Source organism: Triticum dicoccoides, chromosome 1A, assembly GCF_002162155.2.
Source record: "Triticum dicoccoides isolate Atlit2015 ecotype Zavitan chromosome 1A, WEW_v2.0, whole genome shotgun sequence".
In the NCBI taxonomy this organism is placed as follows: Eukaryota; Viridiplantae; Streptophyta; class Magnoliopsida; order Poales; family Poaceae; genus Triticum; species Triticum dicoccoides.
This window is the reverse complement of record NC_041380.1, coordinates 83,126,858-83,142,739: the sequence shown is the minus strand read 5'-3', so window position 1 is coordinate 83,142,739 and position 15,882 is coordinate 83,126,858. Positions and strand designations below refer to the sequence as shown.

At 43.9% G+C, this 15,882-nt stretch overlaps 1 protein-coding gene across 1 annotated transcript; it reads left to right on the top strand.

The window, feature by feature from the left end:
- The first annotated feature begins 5,433 nt into the window (after window positions 1–5,433).
- On the top strand, window positions 5,434–13,892 carry LOC119364499 (replication protein A 70 kDa DNA-binding subunit C-like). Its single transcript, XM_037629981.1, has 2 exons — window positions 5,434–5,891; window positions 11,444–13,892. The coding sequence occupies exons 1-2, from the start codon at window positions 5,584–5,586 to the stop codon at window positions 13,776–13,778; spliced, it is 2,643 nt and encodes an 880-aa protein (XP_037485878.1). The 5' UTR covers window positions 5,434–5,583; the 3' UTR covers window positions 13,779–13,892.
- The last annotated feature ends 1,990 nt before the right edge of the window (window positions 13,893–15,882 follow it).

Sequence of the window (15,882 nt, the reverse complement as noted above, 5' to 3'; positions counted from 1 at the left end):
ATCTAGAACACCATAGCGTAATGGTGTCCAAACATCGTAATCGTACTTTATTAGATATGGTGCAATCTATGATGTCTCTTACCAATTTACCACTATTGTTTTGGGGTTATGCATTAGAGACAACTACATTCATGTTAAATAGGGCACCATCTAAATCCGTTGAGACGACACCGTATGAACTATGGTTTAGCAAGAAACCAAAGCTATCGTTTCTTAAAGTTTGGGATTGCGATACTTATGTGAAAAAGTTTCAAACTGATAAGTTCAAGCCTAAATTGGAGAAGTGCGTCCTCATAGGATACCCAAAAGAAATTGTTGGGTACACCTTCTATCACAGATCCGAAGGTAAGATCTTTGTTGCTAAGAGTGGATCCTTTCTAGAGAAAGAGTTTCTCTCGAAAGAAGTGAGTGGGAGGAAAGTAGAACTTGATGAGGTAATTGTACCTTCTCCCGAATTGGAAAGTAGTTCATCACATAAATTAGTTCCAGTGATACCTACACCAAGTAGTGAGGAAGTTAATGATGATGATCATGAAACTTCGGATCTAGTTACTACCAAACCTCGTAGGTCAACCAGAGTACATTCCGCATCAGAGTGGTACAGTAATCCTGTTCTGGAAGTCATGTTAGTAGACCATGACGAACCTACGAACTATGAGGAAGCGATGATGAGCCCAGATTCCACGAAATGGCTTAAGGCCATGAAATCTGAGATGGGATCCATGTATGAGAACAAAGTATGGACTTTGATTAACTTGCCCGATGATCGGTGAGCCATTCAGAATAAATGGATCTTCATGAGGAAGACAGACGCTGATAGTAGTGTTACTATCTACAAAGCTCGAATTGTCGCAAAAGGTTTTCGACAAGTTCAAGGTGTTGACTACGATGAGATTTTCTCACTCGTATCGATGCTTAAAAGTCTGTCTGAATCATTTTAGGAGTTGTCGCGTTTTATTAAATCTGGCAAACGGATGTCAAAACTGCATTCCTTAATGAATTTCTTAAAGAAGAGTTCTATATGATGCAACAAGAAGGTTTTGTCAATCCTAAATGTGCTAACAAAGTGTGCAAGCTCCAATGATCCATCTATGCACTGGTGCAAGCATCTTGGAGTTGGAATATATGCTTTGATAAAGTGATCAAAGCATATGGTTTTATACAGACTTGCGGTGAAGCCTGTATTTACAAGAAAGTGAGTGGGAGCACTACATTCTTTTTGATAAGTACATGTGAATGACATATTGTTGATCGGAAATGATGTAGAATTTTCTAGAAAGCATAAAGGAATGTTTGAAAGGAGTTTTTCAAAGAAAGACCTCGGTGAAGCTACTTACATATTGAGTATCAAGATCTATATAGATAGATCAAGATGCTTGATATATTTTTCAATGAGTACATACCTTGACAAGATTTTGAAGTAGTTCAAAATGGAACAGTCAAAGAAGGAGTTCTTACCTATGTTGCAAGGTGTGAAGTTGAGTAAAGACTCAAAACCCGACCACGGCAGAAAATAGAAAGAGAATGAAAAGTCATCCCCTATGCCTCAGTCATAGGTTCTATAAAGCATGCTATGTTGTGTACCAGACCTATTGTGTACCTCATCAAGAGTTTGGCAAGAGGGTACAATAGTGATCCAGGGGTGGATCACTGGACATCGGTCAAAATTATCCTTAGTGGAATAAGGATATGTTTCTCGGTTATGGAGGTGACAAAATTTCATTGTAAAGAGTTACGTCGATGCAAGTTTTGACACCGATCTGGATGACTCTGAGTCTCAATCTGGATACATATTGAAAGTGGGAGCAATTAGCTAGAGTAGCTCCGTGCAGAGCATTGTAGACATAGAAAAAGTTGCAAAATACATACGGATCTGAATTGTTGCAGACCCGTAGACTAAAATTTCTCTCATAGGCGAAACATGATCATACCTTATTACTCTTGGGTGTTAATCACATAGCGATGTGAACTAGATTATTGACTCTAGTAAACCTTTTGAGTGTTGGTCACATGGCGATGTGAACTATGGGTGTTAGTCACATAAAGATGTGAACTATCGGTGTTAAATCACATGGCGATGTGAACTAGATTATTGACTATAGTGCAAGTGGGAGACTGAAGGAAGTATTCCCTAGAGGCAATAATAAAGTTGTTATTTATATTTTCCTTATATCATGATAAATGTTTATTATTCATGCTAGAATTGTATTAATCGGAAACTTAGTACATGTGTGAATACATAGACAAACATACTGTCACTAGTTTGCCTCTACTTGACTAGCTCGTTGAATCAATGATGGTTATGTTTCCTAACCATAAACATGAGTTGTCATTTGATTAACGAGATCACATCATTAGAGAATGATGTGATTGACTTGACCCATCTGTTAGCTTAGCACGATGATCATTTAGTTTGTTGCTATTGCTTTCTCCATAACTTATACATGTTCCTATGACTATGAGATCATGCAACTCCCGAATACCGGAGGAACACTTTTTGTGCTACCAAATGTCACAACGTAACTGGATGATTATAAAGGTGCTCTACAGGTGTCTCTGATGGTGTCTGTTGAATTGGCATAGATGAAGATTAGGATTTGTCACTCTGATTGTCGGAGAGGTATCTCTGGGCCCTCTCGGTAATGCACATCACTATAAGCCTTGCAAGCAAGGTGACTAATGAGTTAGTTGCGGGATAATGCATTACAGAACGAGTAAAGAGACTTGCCGGTAATGAGATTGAACTAGGTATTGAGATACCGACGATCGAATCTCGGGCAAGTAACATACCGATGACAAAGGGAACAGCGTATATCATTATGCGGTTTGACCGGTAAAGATCTTCGTAGAATATGTAGGAACCGATATGAGCATCCAGGTTCCGCTATTGGTTATTGACCGGAGATGAGTCTCGGTCATGTCTACATAGTTCTCGAACCCGTAGGGTCCGCACGCTTAACGTTCGATGACGATCGGTATTATGAGTTTATGTGTTTTGATGTATCGAAGGTAGTTCAGAGTCCTGGATGTGATCACGGACATGACGAGGAGTCTCAAAATGGTCGAGACATGAAGATTTATGTATTGGAAGGTTATGTTTGGACACCGGAATGATTTCAGATGAGTTCGGGCATATACCGGAGTACTGGGGGGTTACCGGAATCCCCCGAGGAGTTAATGGGCCTTAATGGGCCATGGTGGGAGAGAGGAGGAGGCGGCCAAGTGGGAGGCGCGCACCCCCCAAGTCCAATCCGAATTGGGAGGGGGCCGGCCCCCCTTTCCTTCCCTCTCTCTCCCTCTTCCTTCTTCTCCTACTCCAACTAGGGAAAGGGGGAAACCTACTCCTATTGGGAGTAGGAATCCCCCCTTGGGCGCGCCATAGAGAGGCCATCCCTCCCCTCCTCCACTCCTTTATATACGGGGAAGGGGGGCACCCCATAGACACACAAGTTGACAGTTGTCTTAGCCGTGTGCGGTGCCCCCTTCCACAGATTTCCACCTCGGTCATATCGTTGTAGTGCTTAGGCGAAGCCCTGCGTCGGTAACTTCATCATCACCGTCATCACGCCGTCGTGCTGACGAAACTCTCCCTCAACCTCAACTGGATCAAGAGTACGAGGGACGTCACCGAGCTGAACGTGTGCAGATCACGGAAGTGCCGTGCGTTCGGTACTTGATCGGTTGGATCGCGAAGACGTTCGACTACATCAACCGCGTTACTTAACGCTTCTGCTTTCGGTCTACGAGGGTGCGTAGACATACTCTCCCCCTCTCGTTGCTATGCATCTCCTAGATAGATCTTGCGTGATCGTAGGATTTTTTTTTGAAATACTGCGTTCCCCAACAGGTATCCGGCACGCGGGGCTCTGAAATCCGAACATAGCTTGTTCTTAACTTAGGGGGAGAAGTATTCTCGGCTTGTTCCTCCATGACCGCTACCAGATGGGTGATCGGTGGGGACTTGATCTCCCTTTGGTCGGGTTTAAGCCCGATCCGATCATAGTCTATTGCGACCCCCAGGGCAGCGATGTGATCTAGCAGTTCATTCAAGGACGAGGCATCTACTGGATCCATCTTTTTGGAGTGTTCGAGGCCGATGCGGAGATGATGTTTGGAGATTGCGGGGGCTGCCTTTGGCTTAACGGCCAAGCGGGCGCCCATGGTGAAACCGCCAAACTGGAGGACCTGTCCTGGAGCTAGGGCCCTTCCAGAGGTGATGCTGTTATTAATGACAAGGCGAGCCGTCGATCCTTCCATCGATGACACAAAGAAAGCTCTCAATGAAAGCACCAATGTCGGTGTCAAAAAGGGACGATCTCGGGTAGGGGGTCCCGAACTGTGTGTCCGAGGATCGAAGGTAACAAAAGACAAAGGGGACACGATGTTTACCCAGGTTCGGGCCCTCTTGATGGAGGTAAAACCCTACTTCCTACTTGATTGACTTTGATGAATATTGGGGTTACAAGAGTTGATCTACCTCAAGATCGTAATGGCTAAACCCTAGATGTCTAGCCTATATAAATTCTGATGATCTTTACAGATTAAACCCTTCGGTTTATATATGCACCGGGGGGGGGGGGTATAGAGTCAGTACACGAGGGAAGGAAACAATACATCCGGACTCCAATCTTGCCTTCCACACATCCAGGAGTCCTATCCGAACACGGATGATAACCTTCCACTCTATCTTCACGGCCCATCAGCCCGGCCCATGCTTGAATATGCCGGACACCTGTGGACCCCCGAATCCAGGTCTCCCTCAGATCCCCCACCCGTGGAAATAACAAAGGTTAATGTGGATGGCGCTTATGATGTAAGAACCGGGCATGGAGGATGGGGGATAATCTGTAGGAATACTTCTTCAGAAGTTCTACTTGCAGCAGTGGGGGAATTGTAGCATATGTCGAATGCTTTGCATACACAAACGATGGCCCTACTAAAAGCTGCAAGTCTGGCGGATCAGATAGGGATTCAAAAAGCTATTTTTGAAACTGATAGCCTGATGCTCAAGCAAGCTGTTGGGTCTACCTCATTTGACTTCAATCTACTCGTGTTCGGAGAGATAAAGTTAAAATGCACAAACTGAGATTTCTCATGTTTCTCGTGTATGTAACAAGCCAGCGCATGTGCTGGCGGCGTTGGGTACAGGGGTAGACCATACATCTAGTCGAGTTTGGTATGATAATTACCTGTTGATATAGCCCGTGCTGTAACCGGCGATTCTGACGCGTCGTAAATGGAATACAAGTGTTCCATGTAAAAAGAAAAAGCAGGCCAACCGAGTAGGTGTCCCCTGCGAATTCCTCTTTCCCCGTTCGCGGGCATTCCCAAAATGAAATTCCGCTCTCCCTCCATTTCCCTGATCCCCCCGGGCCGAAATTTCTCGAAACACCCACTGTGCACCCGGTCCATGAACCGCCCACCGCCCACCCCCCACCAATCCCACATTCCACCCCACAAACCGCGCCCTCCTCTCCTCCCGTACACCGCCGCCGCTTCCCCCAACCACACCGCACACCACCAACGGCAAAACCCTCCCCCAAATTCGAAACCTCCTCCCCTCCCCTCCCATCCGCCGATTCGATGGAGGCGCCGCCGCCGCTGACGGCGGGCGCGGTGACGGAGATATGGGAGCTCCCGAACGGGCCGGCGACGTTCCAGCCGGTGCTGCAGGTCGCGGACCTTCGCCCCGTCGTCGCCAAGAACACGACCGCGGCGGCGGCCGCGGCGCAGCACTCGGAGCGGTTCCGCATGCTGCTCTCCGACGGCGTCCACTCCCAGCAGTCCATGCTCGGCACCGGCCTCAACGACCTCATAAAGGACGGAACCCTCCGCGTCGGCTCCATCGTCCATCTCACGGACATGACGTGCAACACCATCCAGAAACGCAGGTGCGTCAACCGACATTTATTCTCTCCCTTTGCCCTTGATTGGATCTTGATCTGCTTGCCTGGCTTAGTACTCGGCTGTCGATTTGTCCGGGGCACCAGCGATTTCAGCAAAGGTGGTATCTTTGTGTTAGTTTCTTGATTGAGTTGCAGGTAGGCGCGTCTAGTTGGTGCCTGTCAGTGGTAGATCCAGGAATTGAACTTACCGGGGCGAAACATTTAAGGTCTCAAAATTTTAACGTACAAATGCAAGTCCGCTGAACCAAAACTCATAAAACTCAAATGCGAAGCTAGATGCACTCGAAAATTAACATAACTAATGGTTCAAAATAGTTCAAGATTCTCAACAACTAGGTGGCGCAACCACCAAAAAACACAAAAGACAACATAAATGCCTTAGAGAGCTACTAACATGGACTCCCGCTGCTTGAGTCATTCATTCCCTGGCCCAAAATGTCCAACTCCAGTTCTAATAGGTACCTACAACTAGTGAACAAGCTGCATATCAATATATATCTTAGCACAAGTATGCTAATAGTTTGAAACAACAGCTAAGAAAAGTATTTACTGAAGTTGTAATTATACGAGGATGGTTTGGTAGATGGCCTCTAAGGTTCCTGAAGCCATGAAAATTTTCAATAATCTTCTTGTTATCAATTCTAGCAAATATTTCTCGCTCAGGATAGCATATCATCATATCATTCAACCAATTATCAGATATCTTATTTGTCAAATCTGTCTTTATGATGTTAGTCGCTGAGAAAACTCTTTCAACTGATGCCGTCGCTACTGACAAAGTCAAAGCAAGTTTGATGAGCCGATAAACCAACCCTTCTAGGGGATTCTGTGTCAGAAAGCGCGGATATTTATTTCATTCCATTGAAAATAAGAAGCCATCTATCCGTACCGTAATATTTTGGAATATTATGAATTAGAGAAATTTACATGCTTTCTCATTCCATTCGCGAGGAGCTGGATGAGAAGAAACTCTCATGTCCAGTTTTGCAGTAGAGATGGAACTAAGAAAGAGAACCATCGACTATAACCCCAAAAGAACCAGATTTCGCAAACAATATAGAGGAAGAATGAAAGGAAAATCCTGCCGAGGCAAGGAAATTGTAAATGTTCCTTAGTTTCAACCAACTTGAGAGGAAGATTAGCGTGACTATCACAACCACAAAAAACAGCAGACCTTTTCATCGTATCAATTTATATCTTGAGCTGACCATCCAAATGATATTGGTCTTCTTGATTGAAGTCAACTGAGAAAATAGATGCAAGCTCAAGTAGCTTCTCATGATTAAATCTGCTAAATGAGTCTCTAGGATCTAGACTCGTAAATCGTTATGCATATCAATAACCTTGTTTAAGTCTTACTAAGTCGATTGTTCATCTCAGCTATGCTTCTTCAAGAACCTTGAGTATTTCAATCTTGTAGTGATGGAAGCCAATGTTTTAAAAGCGGTAAAGCGAAGCGAGGCGCTGGGGGGTGCCTCATTGCTTAAGCGTAAAGCGAGGTGACACTTTAGACAGACTCTGAACCTGATGGGCAGTAGAATAGAGTACCATTTAGTGAGACATACATACCTTGATTCTAATCCACGAGTGAGCACATATGCATTAGTAGCCATTATTCTAATCCATCCACTAAGCAGTAAGCAACCAACCAACTAATATAAGAGAGGCAGCAGCAGCAGCTAACAGCAGAGGAGCTGTGCATAGCATAACACATAACAGAGCAGGAAAGGCATGACAAGCTGGTGCAGATCTGAGGCAGCAGCAGCAGGTAACAGCAGAGGTTTTGGTTCTCTCTCTTTCTTTCCCCTCCTGTAACTGTTTAACCTGTGAGCCCAGTTTTCCCGCCCTTGTGTTCCCGCCCAGCCCCTTTTCCCGCCAGAAATCTCTGTTCCCCTGCCTGGCAAGTCTAAGGCGTCCTCTCTGCACTAATGTGCCAATCAGGACGCCTAAGCGGGCACTTAAGACGCCTAAGCAGGCACTTAAGACGCTTTAATGTCTATAAGGCGGACGCCTTAGACACATGTCTAAAGCGAGCTGGATGCTTTGAGCCTGGAGGGTGCTCTGACGCTTAAGCGTCGCTTTAGGGACGCTTTACAAACAGTGATGGAAGCACAAACCATTTTGTGGAACTCCTTGCCGGAATATTCTCATTCATACTAGGCACTAGTATCTCTCTCTCAACACAAAACGAAGTGGCTCCTATCCTTCATCCCTCAGCTGCTGCAATAAACTTTTCACAGACACAATCATTTCCATTGCACTTACTACTATATTTTAGTCCTTCTGTTGCAATGCTTGTCACAAGTCATTAGTCAAACCAAGCACTTTAAGCATCAAATGCAAGATTTAGAACAAATTCAAAGACCTCCATATATTTCATCAAACCTGATACTTTGCTTCCATCATCAGCATCTTCCCCATCATGAGAAATTGGCAAATTGCATACACTTGAATCACCGAATCAATGTTCTATGATGAGACCCCCATCGCGTATCACCAGGTCTTGCTAAAGTCGTCTCATGATGTTTGCTTCTTCCTTTAAGAATCTCCCCATTCTCTACTTGCCACACAATTTTGGTATGAAGCTTTTGTAGCGATGCATTTTTTCTTTCACAAGGAAGCACTGACCTACAAAACACAGCATTGGGAACAAGTCAACAAAAGATCAGTAACCATGATTACAATCATATTTGCATATCCAAAGAAATCACTAACGGCAAGAATGCCCTTCACAAAAGCCACAACTAGTAATTGAAGCTGATGGGCGGAGCGGTGAACATATAATGCACGAGGAGTTTCATCACTAGTTTCTTTAATCATTTAGTGTCCCCGCGTATTTGAGGCTCCATCATACCATTGACCTCTCAATCTAGACATCGATAATTTATGGTTAGCAAACACTTCACTCAAGGATCTTTTGAGAGACGCAGATGTGGTGTTGACAACATGCTTGACACCAAGTAACCTTTCCAAAATATCTTCTTTTATGTTTAGAAACCTCACAATGATAGCCACTTGTTGTTGGTGGAGAGAAATGACCATCCCCAAGCTCAGTCATGATGACCTCGGTGGTTTTTCTGCGCAAGCATGTACAATTTGCTTCTGGATATCATGACAAGCCATTTGATGATTCCGAGGAGCATTATCAATTTATCATTGAGTTCATCAGCTGCAGCTTTGCATCTTTTAGCATACCAATTCAACATCTCACGAAAACTACCCATGTTTCTTGAAGTCTTAGACTCATCATGGCCATGGAAAGCAAGCCCTTGACTAAGAAGAAACCTCACAACACCCATAACAGCCAACAAATGTCTTGATATTGAAGATGGCCCCTCTCAGTTTGAGTAGTGATTGCATATGCCACACTCTGTTTCTGATTCTTGAAATCTGCACAATGTCTTCTTGCATTGTTGTGAGCACTCTTTATCAAACTTACATGAAGCCTGCAATATTCCACTGCCTTCTTCCAGTTTTTATACCCATCCTGCTTGAAGACATTGCCCCCAAACTTACATGGCTTGCTGACTGCTTAAGAAAGCAGCAAAAAACATTATTCATGGTTTTTGTCTACACTGTACTCTAGCCAATCAAACCCCTCAAACCATTCCTCTCTGAATACCCTATTATCTGTATTAATGTTGCAAGGAAAATCATGCCCAAGCGGCTGACATGGACCATTCTTCAAATATTCCCTCCTAAGTGCATCTCTAATTTCTGGGTAAGTATTTTCTCCGATTTGTTTCCGAAGTACCGGATCAGGTTCAATGTCAGCTTGACTAAACCCTTGAATAGGAGCTTGCAAAATGTTAGCATCAGAGGTCTCATTAGCCACCTCAAGTTCAAGGACAGGAGCATGTGAAATGTTTGCATCAGATCCTTCATTAGACACTTCAAGTTCATGAACAAATTCAGGTTAATTATACACTTGAGCAGACTGCACTTGCGGTTCAGTAATTGGGGTAGTTCCAAAATAAGCAGCAATTGGTTTCATTTTCTTATAGATTCCCTACATTACAACATCACCATGTTCAGTAATTGGCTAGAAAAGTAGAAATTGAAGGTGAATGTTAGAAGAAAATGGACTGGACAGTATCAGTGTGTACTGTGTACCTGCTGGTTGCGCTTGCTGCCTTTGCAAACTGCAACTCTCTGCTTGCGCGAGCTTGATGCTGTGGGGCCGCCACTGCCTCCCACGCTGGATGCCCCCGGGACTGCTTCTTGTTCGCCCATTCATGGATTTGCCAGGTGCCAGCGTCCGGCGATGCGGAGCTCAGTGTCGTCGGCGGCGACGGCGATGCCTAAGTTAGGGATCGCGCTTGCTCTGTTGGGGATTTCCTGTTGCCTGGTCGGCTTGGGTGTGGGATAAGCTGCAAGCTAGTTTTGGGCTTTGGCCTGCATGTGCAACTGGGCTGCGTTGTTAGTTAAGTGTTGGCCCACGTAAAAAACAAATAGTAATTTTTTGTTTGCCTGCTTCTGGCTACCGGGGGCGGCCGCCCATACCAGCCCCTACGGTGGCACCGCCACTGGTGCCGTTGATATTCAACATGTGGAGATGCCCCATTTGCAATAACTGCCCTATGAGCCCTAGGGAACTTGCAGGATACAACAATGTTTTGGATGCTATTGTAAATTGTTATTTATTGCTTGCAGCCGGCCTCTTGGGATAATGAGTGGGTTAAAGCGTTAAACATTATGTTGGTCTTATTTCAGCTTCAAGCCTTCATTTGATTGTTTTCTGATAATCCTGTAGCATTTTACTAGCAGAATATATGCCATTACTCATTTTCTTTTCAGTTCTCATTCAATCCCAGCAGAATAAGTTATCTTTGGCATGGGTACTGTTGACAAAATTAGGGGGGTTTGGTGTTTGATGCAGTGCTATGTCAATGAATGTGTTGAACGTTTCATGTTGATCTAATGCAAATAATATGCATAGCCTGCTTGCAATCTCATTCTTCCGAGGACCCTAAGAAAGTTTGATTTCATATTCTACTGTGATTTCGCATGCGGTTGTCTGTTTGTGAGTGCACTCCCATCCAATGAAACACATTTCGCTTCTCATGTTTTACCAGGTTACCAGCGACAAGAAAGCTCCATCCTCCTAGTTTGTGATATATAGTTTTCTGAGAACTACCTTGTGTAGGAATTTATAACCCATGGCATCATGTCTGTATGTTTGTTGCAGAAAAAAATGTGTTCTATTTTGTGCCAATGCTTATGGCCTACGATCTGTTATTTTGATTGTTGATTGCCGTGTCAATTAATGAAACAATTTACATCATGTGTTTGGAACCTTGTTTGTTCCCTTTGTGAAAACATGAAGGCTAGATTTTTAATTCTAAAGACAAAGGGGCATGTTAGCTATTATATTCTCCTATGTCTTCAAATTGCTTGTTCTCGTACCGTTTTATGAGCTTAGTTTGTTTCTAGAAAACAAATATCTTCTGGTAGAACTAACCAGATAGCTTTAAACAATTTGATATTTGTATATGGATTTCTAATCAGTTGGGCTGAATTCTTTTCTATTGCTTCAGGATCGTTATTGTTGTCAAACTTGAAGTTCTCCAAAGTGAGTGCCCCAAAATTGGGACACCAAAGATTTATGAGAAAAGCTTACCTGAGGGACAGGAGCCTAACTTACCGGCCAATGCTGCTCAAACAAACAGTGGAAACTATTCTGGCCCAGGCATGCTGGGGTCTGCAGTTGCTCCAAGGGTGGAACAGATTGGTAACAATCTGTCATATGGTAGACCCAACAACGGTGGCCCAGGCGTGGGCTCTTCAATTTGTCAGTCTGTTCAACCTGGTGCTAACAATGTGTTGTCTGGTGGAACTTATGGTGCAATGTCAGCACAAAACACAATGAATGCTAACGTGGTGCAGCCAAACTCTCATCAAAACCAAAGTTTTGCGGTTCCTGGCACAGGTGGGGGCTTTGGCCCTCCTGGCAATATATATGGGCGCCCTGCACAGCCTTCATATCAGCAGCCACCTCCACCCCATAGAAATAGTGGCCCAGTTGCTAAGAATGAAGCTGCTTCTCGTGTTATTCCAATTTCTGCACTGAACCCATACCAACGTACATGGACAATAAAGGCTAGGGTGACTGCGAAGGTTCAGGTCAAGAACTTTGTTAATGCAAGAGGTCCAGGAAAAGTCTTCTCCTTTGATCTCCTTGATGCAAATGGTGGAGAAATTCGTGCAACATGCTTTGGCGCGGCAGTTGATCAGTTCTATGACTTAATTGAGGTTGATAAGGTGTACTTGGTATCTAGGGGATCGCTAAAACCTGCAAACAAGAGGTTTAGCCCTTTAAACAATGACTATGAAATGAACCTTGAGCCTTCATCATCTATAGAAGTTTGTTCTGGTGATGATAGCAGCATCCCTAAGCAGCAGTTCAATTTTCGGCAGATCAGCGAAATTGCAAACATGGATAAAGATACCACGGTAGACTTGCTTGGTGTTGTTACTTCAGTTAGGCCTTCTTTTACAGTAATGCTTAAGAATGGCGGGGAAACCCAGAAAAGAGTCCTTCAACTGAAGGACATGTCTGGTTGCAGTGTGGAAATGACCTTTTGGGGTAACTTCTGTGATGCTGAAGGTCAGCAGCTGCAGTCGCTGTGCGATTCTGGTTTGAATCCTATACTTGCGCTGAAATCTGGCCGAGTTGGTGAATTCAACGGCAAAACAGTGGGTACAACTAGCTCAAGTTTGTTAAAAATAAATCCAGATTTCCCTGAAGCTGAAAGGCTGAGGCAGTGGTACATAACTGAAGGAAAAATTGCTGCCTGCACTTCCTTATCTGGGGAAATGTCAAGCATGGGCAGGACTGATGTCCGGAAAAAAACTGCACAGATCAAGGATGAATGCATGGGGCAATCAGAAAAGCCTGATTGGATCACCGTTCAAGGTGCAATTTCACAAATCTACACTGATAATTTTTGTTACCCAGCATGCACCAGGGAGGTTAATGGTAAAAGCTGCAACAAAAAGGTCACAAATAGTGGTGATGGGATGTGGCTATGTGAGAGATGCGATCAGAGCTCTGAAACGTGCGAGTATAGATACCTGCTGTCGTGCCAGATCCAGGATCATACTGGGTTCACCCCTGCAACTTCGTTCCAAGAGGCTGGCCAGGAGATAATCGGCCTCTCAGCACAAGATCTTTTCAGGATAAAGCATGAAGAGCAAGACGATGTACGTTTCGCAGAAATCATACAGCAGGTCCGATTTCAGCAATACCTATTCAAGCTGAGAGTCAAGGAAGAAGTCTATAATGATGAGCCGCGTGTGAAGTGCAACATTGTTAAGGCTGAAATATACGACCCAGTGAAAGAGAGTCATTTTTTTCTGGGGGCCATTGATAGTCTTTTGGCGGAGGACGCTTCAGGCTCTTCCCCTGGGCTGAATGGTGGTCCTGCTGTTAATGCTGGCTTCGCCAACTCAGAAGCTGGACAGAGTGTGCCAGCCTCCAACAATTCCTATGCCGTGAATATGGGTGGCCCAAATCAGTTTGGGCAGCAATTCAGCGCATCTCGCGGGATGCCGACTGCACCATCAGCGACACCAGCAGCAGGTAGTGGCTTCGCGGCTAATTCCTATGGTCCTTCAGCTGCCAATGCCAGCTCAGGCTTGTGTTTCAAATGTAACCAGCCTGGGCACTTTTCAAGAGACTGTCCAGGGCAGGCTGCCTCCTACAGTTCTTCGGTTGGCGGCAACGCCAACACTGGTCTGTGTTTCAAATGTAATCAGCCTGGGCACTTCGCGAGAGACTGTCCGGCGCAGGCTGCCGGCCACCAGCGCCAGACGTATGCGAATGGCGCCGCGGCAGGAGGATACAACAGGCAGTCCTATGTTGGTAGCTAAGTAGTTTGTCCGATCACTTATTTTCTGCTCTCTACTTTGGTACTGCTTGTAGTATTTTCATGTCTGCACTACCTGGTCTTGATTGTCAATAGATGTTGACTGGATAAGGGAACTAGTTTGCTATATTTAAAAAACAAACTGGGGAGGGTCTCACTAATCGGTAGTTGTTAATGGAGCTCGGGCTCCATGGAACCCTTAATTTGAAAAAAAATCGAAAGTCAAAATTTCGAAACTTAAAAAGTTGATTTTTGAAAATTTTGATGCGCCTTTTTGTTTTGTAACTTGATGCATCTTTTCTGTACAGTACACTGAGCCACACGGATTATTACCGACCAAATTTATTATGAACCGGTCTAGCGAGCGGTTAGCGAGCAGCCGGCCTAAAATTGTAAGTTTTGGTTCTTAATAATCTATAAATAGCAATTATCTAATGTGTGTTTTTTTTGTTAGTGGATATTTTTGTTAGCATTAAATGCGTACTACAAATGCGTACAGACTAGTCTGTGAAACATATTTATTTTCGCCTCTTAAATTTTTAAAAAGTTATATCTTTTAAACCACATGTTGGAATTCAGATCCGTTTTCATCTTTGGATTCATCGCGACGAGATCTTTGAAAATAGATCCCACATGGGTATGTTTTGACGAATTTTGTTGATGCCAATTTTGGTGCTATATGGTGCAACTAAAGTATTGCATTGTGCAACTAGAATACATTGCGGCGCCAACTGAGTATATGTGTGTGTAACTAGTCCTGCCAACTAAATATCAATGCGTGTGCAACTAGTGTCCTGCCAACTAAACATCAATGTGTGTGTAACTAGACTATATTACAAGCTAACTAAGCATATGTGTGTGTAACTAGTCTTCCTGCCAACTAAACATTGTGTGTAACTAGACTACGTTACAAACCAATTAAACATCAATGTGTGTGCAACTAGACTACATTACAAGCTATGACAACTCATATGTGACTATGCGAATCAGATTGTGCAACTCTGTGGCTATGCATGTGCCAACTAGGACTACTATGTGTGCAACTACAACTATTGTGGATGCATCTTCAAAAAACTGGGTTTGAAAAAAATTGCACCATGTAGTACTAAACTTGCACAAAGCAGTACTAAAGTTGCACAATATAGCGTCAAAGTTGGCATCAAAAAAATTTCGTCGAAACATACTCATGAGGGATCTAGTTTCAAAGATCTCGTCGTAAAGAATTCAACAGTGAAGACAGGATCTGAATTCTGATGCGCGGTTTGAAAGATATGACTTTTTAAAAATTTGGAAAACCAAAATAATTATACGTGAAGTTGTTTCTTTTAAATTAGGCTAACTAGTATGAACACATTAAATACTAATAATGACATGCACTAACAAACAAAAATACAACTCATGGATGGCAAGAAAGCCCGGCCGCTCGTTCTCTTCAGTTAGCACGCAACCACTTTTTAAATTTTGGGATTTATTATTAAAAGTGTTTCGGGTCGGTGTGGCTTTCACACCCCTGTCTCGACAGTCCGTCTGACTGTCAGAACTTTCCATCCTTTGTGTCTTATATAAACATTAATCAAACCAAGAGATACTCCTAAACGAGTAGCAACTTTCTCGATCACCACACGACCAAAAATAGATACAACTGCAAACGGAATTGCCTGTGGTATGCTCAATGTTGTGAAGCTTGGCATTGTGCATAACACGACTGCGTTGTGTGCCATCCGTATTGGACTTGGCCGCGATGCGCTTGCTCAACCGCAAGCCGGCCTCGGCATTTGGTAATGCCCCCAAAGCCATGGTATAGTATGTTGTCTAAAAAAACGTTTTTATATTATGAGACCGAGAAAGTACTTTATAATGTGTTTTTCCAGTTCTAACAGTGCTCCGTGATCTAAAGTGGCCAGACCCTATTGCCAGAAAGAGGTTTCTTCGCTGCCCTTGCGGCCGGTACCAACCAGTCTGTCTGGCACGTGCTTGTCATTTTTCTTTTACCTTGGATGTTCTTTTCTCTCGAAATGAGGGATAAAACATCCAGCCTTTGTATTGATTGGTGCACATAACTCTTAATTAATCATTGCAACGTTTACAAGGTCTAGATAAGTCGAAAA

Bases quoted from the DNA above. Each gene is read 5' to 3' on its own strand.
- LOC119364499 (XM_037629981.1), top strand. From the start codon at position 5,584: ATGGAGGCGCCGCCGCCGCTGACGGCGGGCGCGGTGACGGAGATATGG. The intron at 5,892-11,443 runs GTGCGTCAACCG...CTATTGCTTCAG, and splicing joins AACACCATCCAGAAACGCAG to GATCGTTATTGTTGTCAAAC.